Here is a 19924-nt window from a genome sequence, read left to right as displayed (position 1 = left end):
TGCGGACTTTGTCATGTGTGAATTGGTCCTCAAATGGACACATCACCATGACCCATTTTCGCAGGGGGTCAGAAAACTCATAATGCTACCTGCTGCACTCCAAACCTTTGCTTCCCCCTAGGCATTATTCTAAAATTCTCTAGTAATAAGGCATGCCTGGGGTAATATTATGGTGCACCCACTAATATTTAAAAGAAAAGTCACTTGAACTGGATGGGAAAGCATATTAAGATGGAGGAAGGCTTCCTAGTTTGCTCAGTGAAGTGGAAGGATCAACTTCTGTTGTCCTGAAGGCCATCCCTCTACCCACCCCAGGTTTCCTTCCAGTTTTTTGTAACTTAGTTGGGATGTAGTTCTCCCCCCACCATTGAATGACACAAGCTCTCTTCAGATGACATCTCTGGGGGAAAACAGTGTGCATAGAGGTGGAATGGGAATGAAGCATTGGCCACCTTTCCTGCCTATGTGCAGTTATCAGAATTGGAGCCTAGGACTATGCATTCACAAACTGTACATGCACAGGCTCTACCTTTGTGACTGGGAATGTTCCAAAAAGCCATGCTCATAAATCACTGAGCCCCGTGGCGCAGAGTGGTAAGCTGCAGTACTGCAGTCCAAGCTCTGCTCACGAGTCACGACCTGAGTTCAATCCTGGTGGAAGCTGGGTTCAGGTAGCCGGCTGAAGGTTGACGCAGCCTTCCATCCTTCCAAGGTCGGTAAAATGAGTACCCAGTTTCTTGGAGGTAAAGTGTAGATGAGTGGAGAAGGCAGTGGCAAACCTCCCCGTAACAAAAAGTCTGCCAAGAAAAAGTTGTAATGTGACACCCCCCTGTGGGTCAGTAATGACTCGGTGCTTTCACAGGGGACTACTTTTACCTTTTACATAAATCACTGAGGCAGAGTCAATGCAAAATGCATGTAGATTTCCAGAAGGTTGTATGTTACCCTACCAGCATCCTTTCATACTATATTTTACTCAAGCAAATCCCCAAGTCAGTTCAGCATCAAATTGAGAGGGGAGGCAGGATCAAAATCGACCTAAGCCAATCCCAGCATGTATCTGAGGAAGGCCACAGCCAGCAGGCAGCCAACCAACCAATCACCTTGCCAAAAAGAATCTCCTCAATTCTGAGACAACGACATCAGGCCAGTGGCCTTGTCACTTACCTATCAAACCAGCGATCTGAATCCAACACATGTTATGTAAGATTAGGACACTTACTTGGTTGGCCGATAATCTGGTATGGAACGGTCCAGCGATATTTTCTCACTGAGGTAGGAGTTGTAGCCGTATTTCTCATGTGGCCCCTTGGCTTTCTCTTCCTCATCTGGGGAGAGGGTAGCAGGCAGACCGCCTTTGCCACGGCCACCATAGCCTTCAATGAGGCCCAAGGATTTTGAGAGCCCTTAAGGGAAAAATAAGAGAGAGAAGAGAGAGAGAGAGAGAGAGAGAGAGAGAGAGAGAGAGAGAGAGAGAGAGAGAGAGAGAGAGAGAGAGTTGTAAAAGGCTGCTATTAGAAGGTGCACTACCACTTCTTTCCTTGGAAAAGGTGACATATGCCTATCATTATTTCTAGCAAATCTGTTTTGGATAATTAAGACTGTGCAGGTACCACCATCAAACCCAAAGGGAACTTTCTGTAAGCACTCTTGTTAGCACTGATTAGTCTTTACCATAAAAGAGTTCTGAAAACTGCCTGAAAGACAAAAAAAGCCGAGTGAAGCCATTGGACCGTTTATTCCATGCTTATCTACGTCGGCAAAAGTAGCCACCTGTGGCCTTTCCCAGGCCTGTTACGAAAGATCTTTAAATGATCTTTATGTCCGGGATCTTACACTGTAACTTTTCCTGTGCGGAGCATGAACACAGGCAGAGACAAGCAAGGGCAAACCACCTCTATTAGTTTCTGGCCATGAAGGCCTCCCCAGGGGTCACCATAAGTCAGCTATGTCTTAACTGCACACTCCACCACCACACATACACATACACTAGGATTTTAAAGTTTTACTAAGATCACTAAACTTACCCAGGTCAGATATTAGTAATGCGTGTTGTATAGCCAGTGTGGTGTAGTGGTCAGAGTATCAGAGCAGGATCTGGGAGACCCAGTTTTGAATCCCTGCTCTGCCACAGAAGCTCACTGAGTGGCTGTGGTACAGTCATATAACTCAGCCTCAAGTCCCTCACAGGGTTGTTGTGAGGATAAAATGGAGGAGAAGAGAATGATGTGAGTCACTTTGGGTCCCCATTATGGAAAAAAGCCTGGATATGAATGAATGAATTCTCTGTATGCATTACTCCCATATGGAACATGTGGTTTTTGTTTGTATAGCCATTCCCCTGTTTGTCTATTTGTTAGGAATAAAAATGTCACTACATTAATACGTGCTATTTGTCATTTCCCAACACAGAATGAAAGTCCCCCTGCCAGAACACTTGCTGTGTAAACTTTTGGATCCTTGTATATATTAGAAAAGACCCCACTATCATAAGATAACCCTTGCAGTACCAGTTTGCACTCTGTATGTGCTCTGGGGGATGCTCCTGGAACAGACAGGTGTAGCCATTTGGGTAACAGTCACAACAGTCTTGCAAGGCAGATGAGGCTGCAAAACAGAGACTGGCCTGAGGTCACCCAGCAAGCTTCTGTGGCAGAGTGGGAATTCGAACCTGGATTTCCTTGGTCGGAGACTGATCGTCTGATGCACTATAGCGCACTGACTTGTCAATTAGAAGCTGAATTCAACACCTTAAAGGACAAGTTGGCAGGAACCCTAAAATGAAGGTCAAGACAGTTTAAAGGTCACAGTAGCAAGACAGAAGAAATTAGATAATGTTATTTTTCTTATTTATTTGCAAAACTTATATCCTGCCTTTCTACCCAGGACCACCAAATCAGCTAATAATTAAAAACAAAACAGAATGTTATAAAGCATATCACAAAAAGTAAAATAAATACATAAACATACAGAAGCCACACTTAAAACATAGGGGAGAACGGAGGGTCATTGAGGAAATGCTAGATGAAACAAAAAAGTCTTCACCCACTGGTGGAAAAGAGTGATGGAAGGGAGCATATGGAATCCTGGTATTCATCCCCTGCTGCCAACAAAACCCAATTTGCCTAGCTGAGGAGTTGGGGAGGGAGGGAGGGACATCTTAGTACAAAACAGAGAATAATCTACAATGAACATAAATGTCAATTTCAGCTTCCATTACCAAGCAAAGCAAACTTTTGGTCATTTTGACTTTGCTCCAGTTACAGAGGAACAGGTGGCAAAAAAAAGAAAGACAACCGTGTTAAGGTGGGATGGAGAAGCAAAGCAATATTTTACGACATGCTTCACTGTGTATTACAGAGAAATGTAGCACCTGGGGTTTTTTACATTTATTTTAAGGGAAGATTCACACCTCCCTCATTGTCAGGCACTACTGAACACTTTGATGGATGAGCTTTTATTTTTAGCCGCGATATTTACTTTCCCATCTTCACAGCCAAGAGATCTTAGCCCCAGCTGCATATTTTCCATTCCTTATTCCGATGGAAGGTATTCAGTAAGCACAGAAGTTCAATGGGACAAGGCCTGGGTCTCGAAATGTGATGTGAAGATTGCTTCCTCCATCTAGGTCTTGGTTTGTAAGGTTGTTAAAAAGAATTAGAAATCTTTTCATTGGACTTCCAAGGAATTAAAATCTTATTTTCTGGGACACAGTGGCTGGGATACAGTGACTAAGAGAAGCAGTGTAGCGTTGTGAATATAGTGTCGGATCCCATGATTAGGGAGACCCAGGTTCAAATCCCCCACAAAGGTCATTGTATGACCTTGGACCAGTAGCTCTCAGCCTTGGATAGCTCATGGAATTGTAAAGATTAACTAAAAAGGAACCACATGTGCCAGTCTGAGTTCCTAGGAGGAATGGCAGGATAAAAAACAGGGCTCATTTTGAGGGGGAATGCACAGGAATGCAGTTCCGGCAGTTCCTCAAAGAGGTCACATGTCAGGTGGCCCCACCCACCTGGCTCTTGGCCATTTGGGCCCGTTTCAGCTTAGATTGGTGCCGAAACGGCCCAGATTGGGCCTCGGATGAGTGGTGGATCACTCTCCCGCTCAGCAGCGGCCCACTCCTGACCATTGTGGCCCCCTTTTCAGCCATTTTCAGCCCCTTTTTGACATTTTGGGCCCAATTTCAGCCCTGAATGGTGATATCAGGATAGGTGATATCAGGGGTGTGTGGCATATGCAAATCAGCCATGCTAATGACACACTTCTGGTGATGTCAAAGGGCATGGCATATGCTAATGAGTTATGCTAATGAGTCCCTCCAGCTCTTTTTCTATGAAATGACCCCTGACAAAAAAGATACTAGATGGGCAGAAGGGACTGAGCTATGAATTAGGAAGTCGCTAGTTCAAATCTCATTTATTTATTTAACTTCATTCATACACTGCCTTTCTCACCAATGGGAACCCAAAGCAGCTTATATTGTTCTCCTCTCCTCCTTTTTATCCTCAAACAACCCAAGTCTGACATTCTCGCCACTATATCACACTGGTAGTCAGTGCCTAGATGCCCTGAACAAACGAAGTGGGTTTAAAGCAAGAATAGTACTGAACTACCAAATAGGTAACAAACTGCAAGACCAAGAATGTGAATACTTGTGAACATGCCATAGCACTATAAAATTGCAAATAACAACAATAATAATGCAGACTCCTACACTCAAGATACCAAATTTTGCAACTCTGAAATAGTCGGATTCTGCAAGGCAGAACTTCAGATTCCACCATGTCACTTGATTGTCCGATGGATTTATTGACACATGGCTAACTTTACAGCTAGAAAAAAAATGTAACATATTCTCAAAAAACGGTTCACAATATTAATTTTTAAAAGCTGGAAAATGACATTTGAAAATCCAAATTTGGAAAGCTCAACCAGAAATGAGAAAGGAAGAGGGCACCACTAGGGGTACTTTGGGTTTCTGATTCAGGTTTTTAACCCAAATTGGGCCGATTTGGAAAGATTCAGGATTCCAAATTTGGAAATCCAGAAGCAAAGCATTCCAAAGCAACTCGGGTCACTTTGGAAAGCTTTGGGGGCCCGGGTTTAAGCTTAAAGGACCCTTTCACAAGCGGCAGGGCCCTTTAAACTTCTCCCCGCCTCCCAGCTGAAGTTTAAAGGGCCCTGCCTCTTGCAAGAAGCAGGACAGGGCCCTTTAAACTGTCCCATTCCTGAGTACCTTACCCCTACCTTCCTCTTACTTGGCACCGTGGAGGAGGAGGCCCTCCTGCCTCCCCAGCCGCTGGCCTCCGGTGCTGCAGGAAGCAAGGAAGAGACCATAGCCTTGGTGGTTTCCAGGTACTGACCAGACCCAGATCCAGTTTGTTTCAGCAACGTTGCTGGATCCTGTGTTCGCCTACTAATCTTTGCTGTTGTAAGCTGACGTGGAGCTCAGTTGTTCTAAAGGTCTAAATTGTCTGCATTCATTTCATTTTCCTACTCCTACAGTGATTGACAATTAAAAAAAATACCTTTCTGCTGGAAACTCTGTGTCTGTCATCCTTTCACAAAGTGAGGCAGGCTTTCTTTGTAGAAATCCTCCCTATTCCATCCCACAGCTCTGCAATTATTCCCTATGTGAGACTTTTATGGGAGGAAATGAGGTTGCTGTCTTTTAACCACATGACACCAAAAACGCAGTAGCATTAGCGCTGCCTGTCCACTAAAGAACCCCCCAGTTTCAAGCAAATTGAACCAAGTGGTCCAATTCCACAGTCCCTTAAGGTGCCAGCCATCATACTTGCAAAGACAAAAAGGGCTCCACCCTCACCAAGAAGGGAGGAAAGGCAAAGGAGCAAGCTAGAACCAGAGCTCTGCTGGGATCTGAATGCTGGCAGGAAGCTGTCTTCCGTGGAAATTTGGAGAGTCAAAGGAAAATATGATGCCTGCTGTATACCGACAGTAAGCATTCAGAAACAAAAAACAACATCGAGTTTTTGGGGAAAGGGCTTCATAACTCCCAAGCATTTCAGATCTGCATTACTGTTTCAGAAAAACATGGCAACAACTCCAAACAGAAAATTTTCATGTATATTTCAGGATGGGAATTTCATAAGGCGCACCCCTAGCCACAGCCTAGTACAATGGGTAGCTCGATGAGAACAAAGTAAGAGTAATGGGAGTCAGCAGGCTGTAAACGAAAAAGTAAAAAGGAAATCTGTGAAAAAGCAATGAAGAAAAGCAATCAGAACTGAGAGGCTGGAAATTGAGAAAAGACATCCCTGGGCAGAAGATTAAAGTGGACAAGGTAATGATCAGAGAGGGGGAGCGAAGCTGTACCCAAACCAGAAGCAGGACAATGAGTGACGATAATGAGATGAAGAAGGAGCAGCAGAGCGAGATCAAAGAGTAACGGCAGAAGAATGGAGGGGGGGGAACCAAACATTCTGCCGAAGGATCAACATGAATGCTAAATTCACTTGAGAAGAAAGGGAAGATAACACGTGAGTTGAGATTTGAAGTTGATAAACAGCAGTGCACACAATAAGGAAAATAATCTGTTATATGGACCTTGGTGCTTTAAGAGAGAATGAGGGGATGGAAAGACATCTTTTGAAGTAAGTGGAGAAAGGGAAAAGGGACCCACCAACCATGCTCCGAGAAGTAGCCGTATCTTATTGCCATAGTCCATGCTTTGCATGCACAAGATCCCAGGCTTAATCCCCAACATCTGAGGCAGTTTGGCTGGGAAAGACCTTGGCAATCTGCCGCCAATCAAAAGAACACCATACTGGGCTATATGGATCAATGATTAAAAGGCACAGGGCGCCTAATTTGCATGCAGAAGGTTCAAATCCCTGCCAGCTTCAATTAAAAAGATCAGATCACTGCTGAGGCTGTAGAAAAGCTGTTGCCAATTCTACAAGAATGGGCCAATGGTGTGAGTCAGGAATCGGATAAAACAGCTTCACACCAGGTGTGAAGGACGGTAACAAACAAAGGCTGTTAAAGAAAGAAGTCACAATGTTAAGGAGAAACGCAAGCCATATTGGTCATTGACCCAGCTGATAGGGATCTAGGAGAGTCTGCTTTAAGCAAAAGGAACATAGAACAATTCTATAGCCAATTCACAGAAGGGATTCACAGTGTCCATTCTTTGATTTTCAAGAAACGCATCTTTTGGTATAGGGTACCTTCCCAGAAAGGGTCCAACATGGGATTTTTAAACCGTACTTGAGCATTAGGACCAGAGAGAGAGAGAGAGAGAGAGAGAGAGAGAGAGAGAGAGAGAGAGAGAGAGAGAGAGAGGGCGTAGTAGTGGTATAGTGGTTAAGAGCGGCAGGACTCTAATCTGGAAAGCCAGGTTTGATTTCACACTCCTCTGCTTGAAGCCACCTAGGTGACCTTGAATCAGTCACAGCTCTCTCAGAGCTCTCTCAGCCCAACCCACCTCACAGGGTAATTGTCATGAGGATAATAACAACACACTTTGTAAACTGCTCTGAGTGTGGCATTAAGTTGTCCTGATGGGCGGTATATAAATTGAATGTTGTTGTTATATGCAAATAAAGAACTGGAACAGCTATAAGCCCTCTGCAGCCCCAAAGAAGGTTTACTCTACCACATATGCAGTCCACAATCAGGAGACTCTCTCCTCCAAGTGGACCTGGGCTGGGTCCTGCTACAAATCCCGGTTCTTGCTGGGTGACCTCAGGCATGTCACACCCGCTCAGCCTAACCTACCACACAGGGTTGTTGTGAGGATAAAATGGAGGAGAGGTGAACAATGTAAGCTGCTTTGGGTCCGCATAGGGGAGAAAAGTGGGGTATACTTTGACACAGCGAATCTTTAATTTATTCAAATGAATATGTAAAAAAAATCCTCCTGACGTTCTTTTTAATTCCACATAAAGTCAGAAGAAAAAATTAAGAATGCCACTCGTCCATGTCTGCTGCCAAGCCTCTTGATGTCAGTAGTGCTGGTAATTAAAAGCCCAAACAACCGTTTTGGCACTGACATATTAATTACTACACTATGGATCAAAGCAGATATAGATAAGGGGCCCTGTAGCATTTGTTCAAAGTTTACAGTTCCTGACACCTTTCCAGGAATTAACCAGAACCAAATAAAATACCACATTCGTGATTAAACTATATTAAGGACCTAGTAGCTTTCACGATAACATAGTTTTGCAAAAAGCAATAAATAAGGTAAATATTAAATTATATTAATTAATTAGACTTATATTCTGCTCTCCCTGCAATGCAGGCTCAGAGCGAATCACAACCTGATTAAAACACAGTACAATATACAATAAATAACATAGCTAAAAGCAATTTAAAACTGGCAGCAAAATTTAAACAGACAGCAGATTTCGCAGTCCTGCAAGATCACTGGGTCTTTGGAGGCAATACATAGCAATGAGCTAAAAACCAGGAGGGAGGGTCTTCCCCCCCCCAATGATAGGAGGCCGAGAAGAGGCCCGCCCGCCTCAACCACCAAAAGCCTGGTGGAACATCTCTGTCTTACAGGCCCGATGGAACACTAAAAGATCCCAATGGGCCCGAGTTGTTTCAGACAGAGAGGTCCACCAGGTTGGGGCCAGGGCTGAGAAGCTGAGGAAGGTGCTGGTCCAAAGTATATACGTAGGACAATAGAATCTGTGAATTTGGATGTTTCACGGGTTATTTTGGGGTACCAAAACTCGTGTTTGGTCCTATGTTGCCTCCTGCTCCAAAGCCCAGTTCTTGTTGGGTGAGTCACACATGCTCAGTCTAACCTATCTCACAGGGTTGTTGTGAGTAGACATGGGCACGAACAGAAAAAAAAAGAATAAGCTGTTCATTGTTCGTTGCCATCCACGAACAATGAACAACGAACAGTAACGAACATGACCCTGTTCTCAAACACGCTTGTTGTTTGTTGTTCGTGGCCCTTTAAAGATCCCTTTAAACTATCAGCTTGCCGGTGGCAGGGGGGATTCCCCCCCTGCCGCCGGCCAGCTGATAGTTTAAAGGGCCCTTTCCTGCCACGTGCAAGGGGAAGGGCCCTTTAAATACCCCACAAATACCCTTTGTTGTCATTTTCTCTTCACAGCGGCAAAAACAGGACTCTCTGCTGGAAGCTACTTTGATGGGTTACAAACTGACCTTCCCTATGTCCAATACCCACCAAATTTGCAGGGGACAGTCCTCACTGTCCTCCGAAGATCCCCCAAGTTTCAGAGAGCTTGCACCCTGGGAAAGGCATGATGCATGGGTCTCCCCCTTTGTTGTCATTTTCTCTTCACAGTGGCAAAAACGGGACTCTCTGCTGGAAGTACTTTGAAGGGTTAAAGCCAGAAGGAGCTCAGACAGAGTTCAGTCCCTGCCTCTGGTTGCCAAGGGAATTGATTGCAGGTTCCAGACTGTCTGGCTTGCCAAATGGCTGACGAAGGCAACAAAGTTGCAACGACCACTTGTTCGTTTAGAATGGGGCCTCATGAACAGCTACAATGATTCACAGATATAATATCAGATGTATAGTGCTATACCATTTGAGTATAGTTATTTTCTGGGTAATTGGATTGTAACTTTTTAATATTCTTCTGTTACCTTTTGTATTTGAAATTAGTATTTTAATAAATATTTTTTTTAAAAAACATGGAGGTTATGATATTATTTATTTTGAAGTGCAAAACTTTTCAATTTGTCACAATGTTTGTGTTTGGATTTGTGAATAAGGAACTAGGAACTGCGAACAAGGAACTGGGGACCAGTTTCAGTTTTTCGTGTGCACAGCCCAGTCACAATCTTTCCCCCCCAGTCTTTGTGCGCATGTTGTAGTAGAAGCATATAAAGCCACGACCCTCCACTGCATGTGTAGGATATCTCTGGATTAAAAAGAGCTCTACGATTCAACAATGTTAGCAGACCATACATTAAAGATGAGCTGGCACTGAAGACCACAACTAAGCAGCACCTGGGGACAGCTGCAGATGGTGTAGGATGCATGTACTGAGTTCTTGGAAACAAGTACTACATTAAACTTGTTCTGGATGACGTGGGTCAGGTCTGATTCAGATATAGGCATGCACTTAAGCATCTAGTTAGCTTTCTTATATCAAATCATTTAATTCCTGGCAAGAGGCATACCACATATAATGTTTAAGGTTCATTACCGAGTATAGTACAGAGGTAATATTATGACAGCATTTGCTTCCATTCTAAGCCTTTATTATTACAACATGATTATTTAGCATTCTTAATTTCAGCTCAATCAACAGAAAATCATACCATCCATTATAACAACTACAAAGACCATTAAGGAAAGCAATTACATGAATCCAAAAAAGTCTTATACCCAAAGATAAGAATATCACAAGCAAGGAGTCCCTTCTAGGAAGAAGCTCCGATCAATTCAGCTTGTCGTATTTATAGAGTTTCAGAACCTTCTCCTAACAATAGCTGTCTGTCCTGCTTCAAAGGGGCACACATTGGCCGTTTTCACACAACTAACCTGCTTCCGTAACGTTGCAAAATGTCGCGCAGAAAACGCAGAAGATAGCGTCTTCTCGAGAGAGTTTTGCATGATGTCGTGCAAAACTCTCACGATATCATACAAAACTCTCGTGAGAAGATGCTCTCTTCCACGTTTTTTGCTTGACGTTTCGCAGCATTACGGAAGCAGGTTGGTAGTGTGAAAACGGCCATTCCTGGTTAACTTACTGGTTTATATAACTTCAAACACCTTCTTAAATTATATAAAAATAGTTCATTCTTGCTACCTCTAATCTTAACAAAAGGCTATGGAAAATTAGTGGCTACAAGTTTCTCATACATATGAATATCTCTTGGCCCTTCTCCAATACATCCATCCTTGAATTCTATTTTCTGACTTCTGACATGCCTGCCATTCTCAGACACTCTGCACCTGGGCTTTAGCACATTGTATATATTGATATGAGGCTCTTTTAATACACACATGGTCATACAACTGTGTTACTCCATTATTTCCTGCTCCTCTCCAAGATCATTCTATTTTAGCCCTCTAGATTCCCTTTGTGGCATGTCTACTTATGGGGCTGGGCTAGCCTTGTTTCGGAGTGCAAAGGCATCTTCTATGACTTGCTTGGTCAAATCCAGCATCTGTTCTCCTATAGTTCTAGCAAAATAGAAAAGAGTTCAGTAGCACCTTTAAGACTAACCAACTTTACTGTAGCTTTCGAGAATCACAGTTATAGTTCTAGCAATATCCATGACAATCTGGTTGGGTTCCTAAAAGAAGTTGGCCCAGACACTAATGGTAGGAAACTTCCTTCAACATGGTGGCCTACATTAGTATTATTTAGTATTAGTTCAGCAAGGTTTAGAGCCTTCCTCCAACAGAGGCAGCTCTTCCGCTGGAGGAAGTGACACTAAAGTTGGCGGAAAGTTACTTGGTCTGCAGGAAGGTTTTGAACTTTGCTGAATGGAATGGCCAGGATTGGTTAAAACACATGGAGTGGTATTCTACCTTAGGCTGCCGGAACTTCTTCCAACCTTAAGGAGCCTTCACCTGACACATGAGCCATTTAAGTTGGAGGCAGGATTCTTAGGTTGGAAGAAAGATTTGCACTTTCCTTAGGGAAGTGGTAGGATACAGGCTGCTCTCACAAGGTTTTAAGGTTACCATAACATTAGTATCCTGTGACACAGTGAGTTTTAGGCCAATTCTCCTAGCAGCCATGGAAACAACTAGATCTCCAGGGAAACAATTGTAAAGTGCTTGTTTGAATGAGTGAGAGGAAAAGCCACGACCACAATATTGTCAAAGTTTAATTATTTTATGAATGACACAATACTCGTTGCCTTGGATGAGAAGCCAATGTCAGGCTGGGGAAAAATTGAGTTCTGAAATTATGACTGGTATGTTAGTTCAAATAGTCTCCTTCACTGAATACTGCAGCTCAGCTTGGTAACAAGGACCGCCTCTCCCCATATGAGCCCCGGAGGACGTTTCGTTCCAGCGAAAAACAGCTATTTGTGGTCCCTGGTCCCAGGGAGGCCCGCCTAGCATTGACCATAGCCTTTTCGGTCCTGGCTCCAACCTGGTGGAACGCTCTGCCTGATGAGACCAGGGCCCGGCAGGACTTGCTATCCTTTTGCCGGGCCTGTAAGACAGAGCTGTTCCACCAGACGTATGGTTGACGCTGGGCAGGGCCCCCCCACTGGCTGAATAGAGGGGATCGTCCCTTCCTATCAGGAAATAGCTACCACCCGACCCGTTGTGATATTCTTTTAGGGGCGGTTGGATGATGGATTATATGAATTGTTTCTGTGCTGCTGCTTTTTGTATTCTGTATTTTCGATTTTAAATTATATATTATTGTCTATTGGTTTTAAAGTTTTTATAATGTATATGATGTAATCCACCCTGAGCCCGCTGATGTGAGGAGGGCGGAATATAAATCAAATATAAATCAAATAAATAAATGAAAACCATCTCAGCTGATCTGCATTTGGAGTATCGGCATTACAAAGCAATGGTCTAATTGATGGATTCTTTGGATAAATATGAGTTTGCGCATGCGGTTTTGGAATGCACTATGATTCCTTCTGCGTGCATTATGCTGTCCTCATCTGCTATAGCCTCTGGCTAAATTCAATATATTTATAGCTGATCTTTAAACAATCTCAAAGTGATAATGGCATTGAATGAGCACTAAAGCCAAGCAACGGAAGCTGAAATAAGGAAGGAATAGAACACAAAGAAAGCACACACACACACAAAATTATTATACTCAGACTCTCAGAGCCTGCACGGTAAAACAGAATGTAAATATATAATCCATCAGTCATGGAAACAGACAGATTTATTGATTTAGTTATTACCGTTTTTCTTCCCAATGGGGACCAAAAGGGGCTCATGTCACCATTCCCCCTCTTTATCCTCATGACAATCTCCGTTTGGCTGGTAAGGGCCAAGAAAGAGTAACTAGCTCAAGGGCACCCTGCAAGCTTTCGGGGCAGAATGGGGATTTGAACCCAGGTCTCTAGCCTAACAGTTTAAATCACTATACTATGAAAAGAGCCCTGATGGCGTAGACCAAAGACTGATCCCCCCCCCCCCGTTATCTTGTTTTGCACAGGTGCTTCTAGAAAGTCTACAAGCAAGGGATGGAGGCTAGGCAACACCTTCCTCCTCCTGCTGTCCCCAGCATCATAAATAGATTGCCTTCAAACATGGAGGTTCCATTTAGTCATTGTGACTAGACCTTCCATGCATTTGCCAAGTCCTCTTTTCCAGAGACCTAAGCTGGTGACACCCCTGGATAGCCCAGGTGAGCCTGATCTCATCAGATCTCAGAAGCTAAACAGAGTTGGCCTTGATCAGTGATTGGATGGGAGACCTCCAACGAAGACCAGCATTGCAGAGACAGGCAATGGCAAACCACCTCTGTTAGTCTCTTGCCATGAAAGCCCCACCAGGAGTCACCATAAGTTAGCTATGGCTTGTGGGCACTCTCCACCACCACCAAGCTGGTGACATTTACAGCAGCAGATTCCAAAAATGAATCATACATTGTGTAACAAAACACAATGGTCTTTCTTCTTTGGTCTGTCTTGAATCTACAATTAATCCATTTTGTTGGATGATTGTTAGCATCGTGGGTGGGGCCCTTTGCCGTTAGATACAGTGAAATAGAGTGCCATCAAAGCACCTGGCACTTCACAGGGTACAAGTAGGCAGGTCCTTGCCAGGAGAAATCTAAACGTTGACATCGGAGACACGACAGAGGAAAGGGAGGGAGATGGAGGAGAAAAATGTGAGAAGGGCATCCTGGAGATGTGCCAGGAGGAGGAGAGCTTCACGTTGGTGTTCCCGTATTCCCTTTTCCCATTTCTGCCTATGAAAATTTGATTTCTCATGTTTATCACAGCCATTTAATTACCTTCTTTGCAGTTTTGTTCTATGGCTACCATGGACTTACATGACCCTCTCTAATAGGAGCATCCCCCTTCTATTTCCCCCCCAAATCTGAATCAGCGTAATAAATTGAATGTAGACGAGAGCTGTTTCACTCCTATTATGGAGGAAGATTTGCAGTGTGCCATCCACCGTCATTGGCAGGTCGCTCCCTCCTTGCTGCAAAAGGTACCCCAAGCAGTTGTCACAAAAAGGAAAGTGTTCTTAGGTGTGATGAGACAAGGGGATTTATGAACGGCCGTTCTGCGCTTGCCTCCCGTGGCATCCGGGCTCTTCTCCCTGCTGGCTGCCAGCTCAGCTTGTCAGAAGAGATTCACCAAGGACGTCAAAATGTCACTTTGCTTTAAAGTATGCACATCCAAAGATTCACAAAACAGACAGGTAAAATTATATATATAAACTGCCCAAGGGGCAGAGAGACAAGAATGTCTTCCCATGGTTTAGAAAAGTTGCCTCACAGTGAAGCAGGGCTTGAAAAGAAAGCATGCCAGGTAAGACAAAAGAAACCCTTGTTTTGACTCATTTAGATGTATATCAGTGCTTAAAAAATGACCCTCTAACAACTCCGTGGCCTAGAAATATCACTAACAACTAAAAGTATGATAGGGATGCAGCTAGACCAGATGGCGGGAAATTGGTGAAGGAATCTCTTTCTCTAGTACTCATGGCAGGTGCTGAGTTCACCGATACAGATTGGGACAATAGTATAATAATATAATAATAACAACATTCGATTTATATACCGCCCTTCAGGACAACTTAATGCCCACTCAGAGCGGTTTACAAAGTATGTCATTATTATCCCCACAACAAAACACCCTGTGAGGTGGGTGGGGCTGAGAGAGCTCCAGAGAGCTGTGACTAGCCCAAGGTCACCCAGCTGGCTTCAAGTGGAGGAGTGGGGAATCAAACCAGGCTCTCCAGATTAGAGTCCCACACTCTTAACCACTACACCAAACTGGCTCTGTGTAGGGCTATGTGTAGAGATCCCATTCCCCTGGCAGGGGCGGGGGTGGGGGATCCCCCGCTTTCACCCTCCACCCCGTCTCCACTTACCTGGCCAGTTGGGGAGGAAGACACAGGAAGGGGCCTCCTGGGGATGCTCCCGGGGTGGCACGATGATGTCACTAAGATCATCGCGCTGCCCTGGGAGCACTCCTGTGTTTCACTGTGGGCCGATTTGGGTCCCAAACAGGCCAAAATGGGCCTGTTTGAGGCCCAAATTGGCCCACTGTGAAGGGGGCGCACTGCTCCCGTGCAGTGACATTGCTGGAAGTATCGTCACCAGAAGTGCCGTCATCAGAACTGTTGCCACTGTGCGGGCTCAGGAGTGTCTGTTGTGTGCGAGTGAAGAATAAAGAAGGCAAGAAGGAGATTGTCTCCTCCCCTCCTGCCAGGAGGGTATGGGAACCTGGCCACCCTAGCTGTGTGGAATGTTTTATCTCTTTCCACAGGCACTTTCCTCTGATGGTAAATCTTCTCCTCCACAGAGTTGCTATTTGTCCTGCAGTGCAACTGACCTAGTAGGATTGGAAATTCCTGTAGCTTTGGGGGCAATGCCTGTGGAAGGGGGAATCTATAGTATACCATAGAGTTTGCCCTCTAGATTTGCTATCTCCTCCAAGGGAACTGATCTCTGAAGCCTGGAGTTCAGTTGTAATTCTGGGAGGACGCTCGGCCCCTCCTGGAGGTTTAGAACCCAAATTGGTTCTAACGGGGGGAATCTTGGGAGCTTGAATAAGATTTGGTTGACCTTCTGTTTCCATTCCTGTTAGAATTATTTACTCCTGGGAGTGCCCAGAGCCCTTTGGCATGAGTTAAGGGGCTCTTGTTCCTTGGTTTACAGACTGTAACCCTGAGGGAACTAGCCCAGTAGATACAGGACCAGCCTAAAAGTTAGAATTGTACTGTATATTTTTGTTGTTTTTCTAAAATATATTTTTGTGTCGCTTTGAATGCTGCTTTGAATCCCCAATGGAGATAAATAAATAGTGTCAAGAAGACTAGGAAATGCAAACACAAATTTTTAAAAAAATCACCTAGTAAGTAAGAGCTTGCCCTGACCTGCACAGTCCGGGTGAACCTGATCTCATCAGATCTCAGAAGCTAAGCAGGGCTGGCCTCAGTTAGTAATTGGATGGGAGACTTCCAACGAAGACCAGGGTTGCAGAGGCAGGCAATGGCAAACCACCTCTGTTAGTCTCTTGGCACGTAAACCCCACCAGGGGTTGCTATAAGTCAGCTATGACTTAAGGGCACTCTCCACCACCACCAAGTAAGAGCTTAAGAAGGTAGGCATAGAACCAATAGCCACAGGAATGATATTCAGCTATCAAGGAGCCACCACAAAAAAGTCTGTGTCTCTGATCACCGCATGTCTTAGCTTATAAAGTGGAGAAATCACACAGAACAGCGCTTAAGCTACATCTTTTCCATGGGACAAATAGCAACTCCTGCCTCAACCTAACCCTGGCTAGCTAGCTTTCAGAGAGAATCTGGGATGTACTGGTAGAGGTCTCTTGTTGGAGTAGACCCCAATTTACAGATCCTTACTGGCAGGGCTGCAACTCACACAAACACGACCCTTGAAAAATCAATTTACTCTTTTTGTAATACCAGATTTCCCCCCCAAGTCAACCTCTCCCGCTCAAATTACTGATAAATTTGCAATTTATACTGAGCAGCATCTCCAGTTTGTGCTGCTCTTTGTCTGCAGCATTTGCCATCCTGCTATTCAGCTGTTTTAGAACACTTGAAGCGAGGCAAGCATTTTGTTCGAGTGCCGCTCAGATTTTGCAATCAAAAAGCGATTCAAGCAGAGGCAAGTTCGCCCATCCGTCATCTTTATGCAGAGAGCAGCAAGCTCTGCGCATGCAGGTCTGTGCAAGGTTGATGCCTGCCTGCCTGTTGAAGAGACTGCCAGAGTGGGTTGATTGGCCTGGAAGGCAGAGAACGGCTGCTTTCATACGGGGGCACAAACACTGCCCTCCAGCTGAAGAAGCAAGCCGCGTGGGAGTGGGCAGGAACAGCATTAAAACTTGGTGATTCTACATTTTGAAAAACTCATGAGGAATTAACCCTCTGCCTTAACACCTTCTCCCCACCGTTGTAACCTGCCCCATAAAAAACGATTCTCATTTGAATTTCCAGACATATCCATTGAAGGGAGTGGTGATTCATGAAAGCTCATATTGAAATAAATGTTGTTAAGGTGCACTGGACTTTTGTTTTAGTTTGCCACAACAGACTAAAATTGCTATCGCTTTGTAGTCCACATGGCCTGCCTCCAAGCCACTTGCTGCCACTCTCTTTCCCTCCATCACGACTGTACAAAATAGGATTGCCTCTTATCCAGCAATGTCATGGGATTTCCTGGTGATGCTCCATGTCTGTTGCCCTTGCTAAACAGAGCAGTGGTAGGAAACGGGGGAGCGGGAGCACTGGGAAGTCACCTCCCATGCCAGAACAGGACGTGATGTCATGACATTCAAGGTATTTCAAAAAATCGCTGAGAGCATCAAGACATCACTTCCTGTTTCAGAACAGGAGTGACTTCAAAGAAGTCTCCACTCCCCACTGCTCCCAGGGATTACCAGCCAAGTGCTGACATCCCTAGCACATCGGGCTGCCAGTCCCCCAGTGGAGGGGCTGCCAGTCCCCCAGTGGGGTGCCCCCTGATGCCACTCACTTGACCGACTGGGTTGAAAGGTCCTGGGGAATGGGCTTTGGAAGCAAAAAAACCCTCCAGGGTCAGTACATAGAGGGCGTGCCCCCCATGGGTGCGATTGTATCATTTCTGGGAGTGAGGTCATTGCTTCAGGCGGTGGGCATGCTCCCGCCTTTTACAGCGGCCCAAATTGGTTGTGATGTTACCACACTGCACTGGGAGCACATGTGAGCAAGAAGTCTGAAAAGGTCCCCCTGTTGCCTCTGGGAGGGCAAGGGGACCTGGTGGTAACTCTACTGGCACAAAAGCTCAGACATGACCGATTGTGGCAGCCCCCGTGACCTGGTAACCCTCCCTTTCGCAGCTGAACTAAAGAGTGGCTCAGTTCTCCCAGCTGGGCTAAAACTTGGCTCAACTTGGAAAGGGAAAGGGGAAAGGAAGAGGAAAGGGATAGAAAAGTCCTTTAAAAGGGCCAAGGGGGGGTGAAATGTGTAGATTAGCTTTGCCCTTCATCTTATTATCTTTTGATGGAGAGTCCACTTGGATGCTCCACTTGCACCCCTTGGAGTCCCCCCCCCACCGCTTCAATCTGATCTAAAAGCAAAAGACCCAGGAAGTCTAAGAGTCGTGCTCAAAATAACCATGACGTTGTATGGATGCTCCCATTTCAATCAGAGACTTTCTGACCGTTGGGGAAAATCTCTGTGGAAGCAGCCTATGCTTAGAAATGAGCCCAAGCTGAAAGCAGACTTGAAATTCCAACCTAAATAAAAGGGCCTTTTAAAGAGAGGCTACGGCTAAATGGGCGCCAATTTCCAAACCAACTCATTTAAATGCATTTTAAAACATCAAGAAGAGCCCTGCTGGATCAGAGTTCAGCCTCCTCTTTCCAACCTCTGGGAAGTCCACAAGCAAGGCATAAAGGTGAGAAGCCAGTTTGGTGTAGTGGTTAAGAGCGCGGGACTCTAATCTGGAGAGCCTGGTTTGATTCCCCACTCCTCTGCTTGAAGCCACCTGGGTGACCTTGGGCTAGTCACAGTTCTCTGGAGCTCTCTCAGCCCCACCCACCTCACAGGGTGTTTTGTTGTGGGGATAATAATGACACACTTTGTAAACCACTCTGAGTGGGCATTAAGATGTCCTAAAGGGCGGTATATAAATCAAATGTTGTTATTGTTGTTGCTGTTGTTGTTATTATTATAGAACATTCCCATGTTTAGCCTCGAGTTACTTGGATTCAGAGGTATCCATAGAGGCTCCATTCCTAAATATTATGACAATAAGAATACAAGAAGAGCTGTGCCTTATCTGACCAAAAGTTGATGTAATCCAGGATTTTGCTTCCCCTCAGTGGCCAACCAGGTGCTTTGAGATCCCCACAAGCATGAAAGCAACAGCTCTCCCTTGCTGTTGCCCTCCTCATTCAGAGATATACTGCTTCTGTTTGTATAATTCCAGTATGACATGGAACCTCCATATACAAATTATGAAGTTTTATCATACATTACAGTTTTGTCTAGCACAAATACAGGTGTTTCCATCCATCTGGGGTGTCAAAAGTTGTGCCATTTACTTCTTCAAGCCATGACCAAAAGTGTTCTTTGCCATCGATGGTTTATAAAAAGCTTTGGGGAACTAAACTTTTTTGTTTGTCAGTCACTATTAAAAAGCACACAATGCATGCTTTCTAAGGATGTGTTTTAGAGATGGGCATGAACAGCAATACAAACAAAAAAAAGCCACGAACAGCCCAATCTGCTGTTTGCGAACAAGCTGTTCATGAGGCCCCATTCTAAATGAACAGGTGGTTGTTGCAAGCCTCGTTCGTTGCTGTTCGTTGCTGTTCATCAAGCCAGACAGTCTGGTGCATGCAATCAATTCCCTTGGCAACTTAGGCAGGGATTGTCTGAACTCTGTCTGAACTCCTGCTTTTGCCCTGGAAACCCCAATCTAAGCCCAATTTAGCTTGATAGGCAGGTCTTCCTTTCAAGTGTGGAAATCCAAATTTGTTACAACAAGGAAGCAAAGACCAGGGGGGAGGGGGGCTCCCAGCTCTGACTTTGCAGACAGTGGAGAGACAGTTGCTGTTGGCATTTTGATAGAGAGAGTGCATTGGAGCTTGAATTTTCTTTTTGTGTGGTGGGATAGGGATCTACCCCTTCAAGTTCCAGGGATGCTGCCAGGCTGTGGGCCAAGCTATTATTTATTATTGGTACCTTTCCTGGTGCCTGCTCAGGTCAGGTTTCTAGGAGTGGTGCAGTAAGGATCTTGACTTGGATGATGGCTGGAGGAGAGCCTGCTGGCCC

At 44.9% G+C, this 19924-nt stretch overlaps 1 protein-coding gene across 1 annotated transcript in view; it reads right to left on the bottom strand.

Annotated features, from left to right (window-relative positions):
- Window positions 1-19924, bottom strand: part of GALNT17 (polypeptide N-acetylgalactosaminyltransferase 17) — a 278401-nt gene that overhangs the window by 164172 nt on the left and 94305 nt on the right. Inside the window, exon 2 of the mRNA XM_055000990.1 lies at window positions 1223-1406. Coding sequence (XP_054856965.1) covers window positions 1223-1406 — 184 coding nt within the window. The remainder of the gene's footprint in view (window positions 1-1222; window positions 1407-19924) is intronic.

Source organism: Eublepharis macularius, chromosome 17, assembly GCF_028583425.1.
Source record: "Eublepharis macularius isolate TG4126 chromosome 17, MPM_Emac_v1.0, whole genome shotgun sequence".
Lineage (NCBI taxonomy): Eukaryota > Metazoa > Chordata > Lepidosauria > Squamata > Eublepharidae > Eublepharis > Eublepharis macularius.
This window is presented reverse-complemented; position numbering and strand designations above follow the sequence as displayed.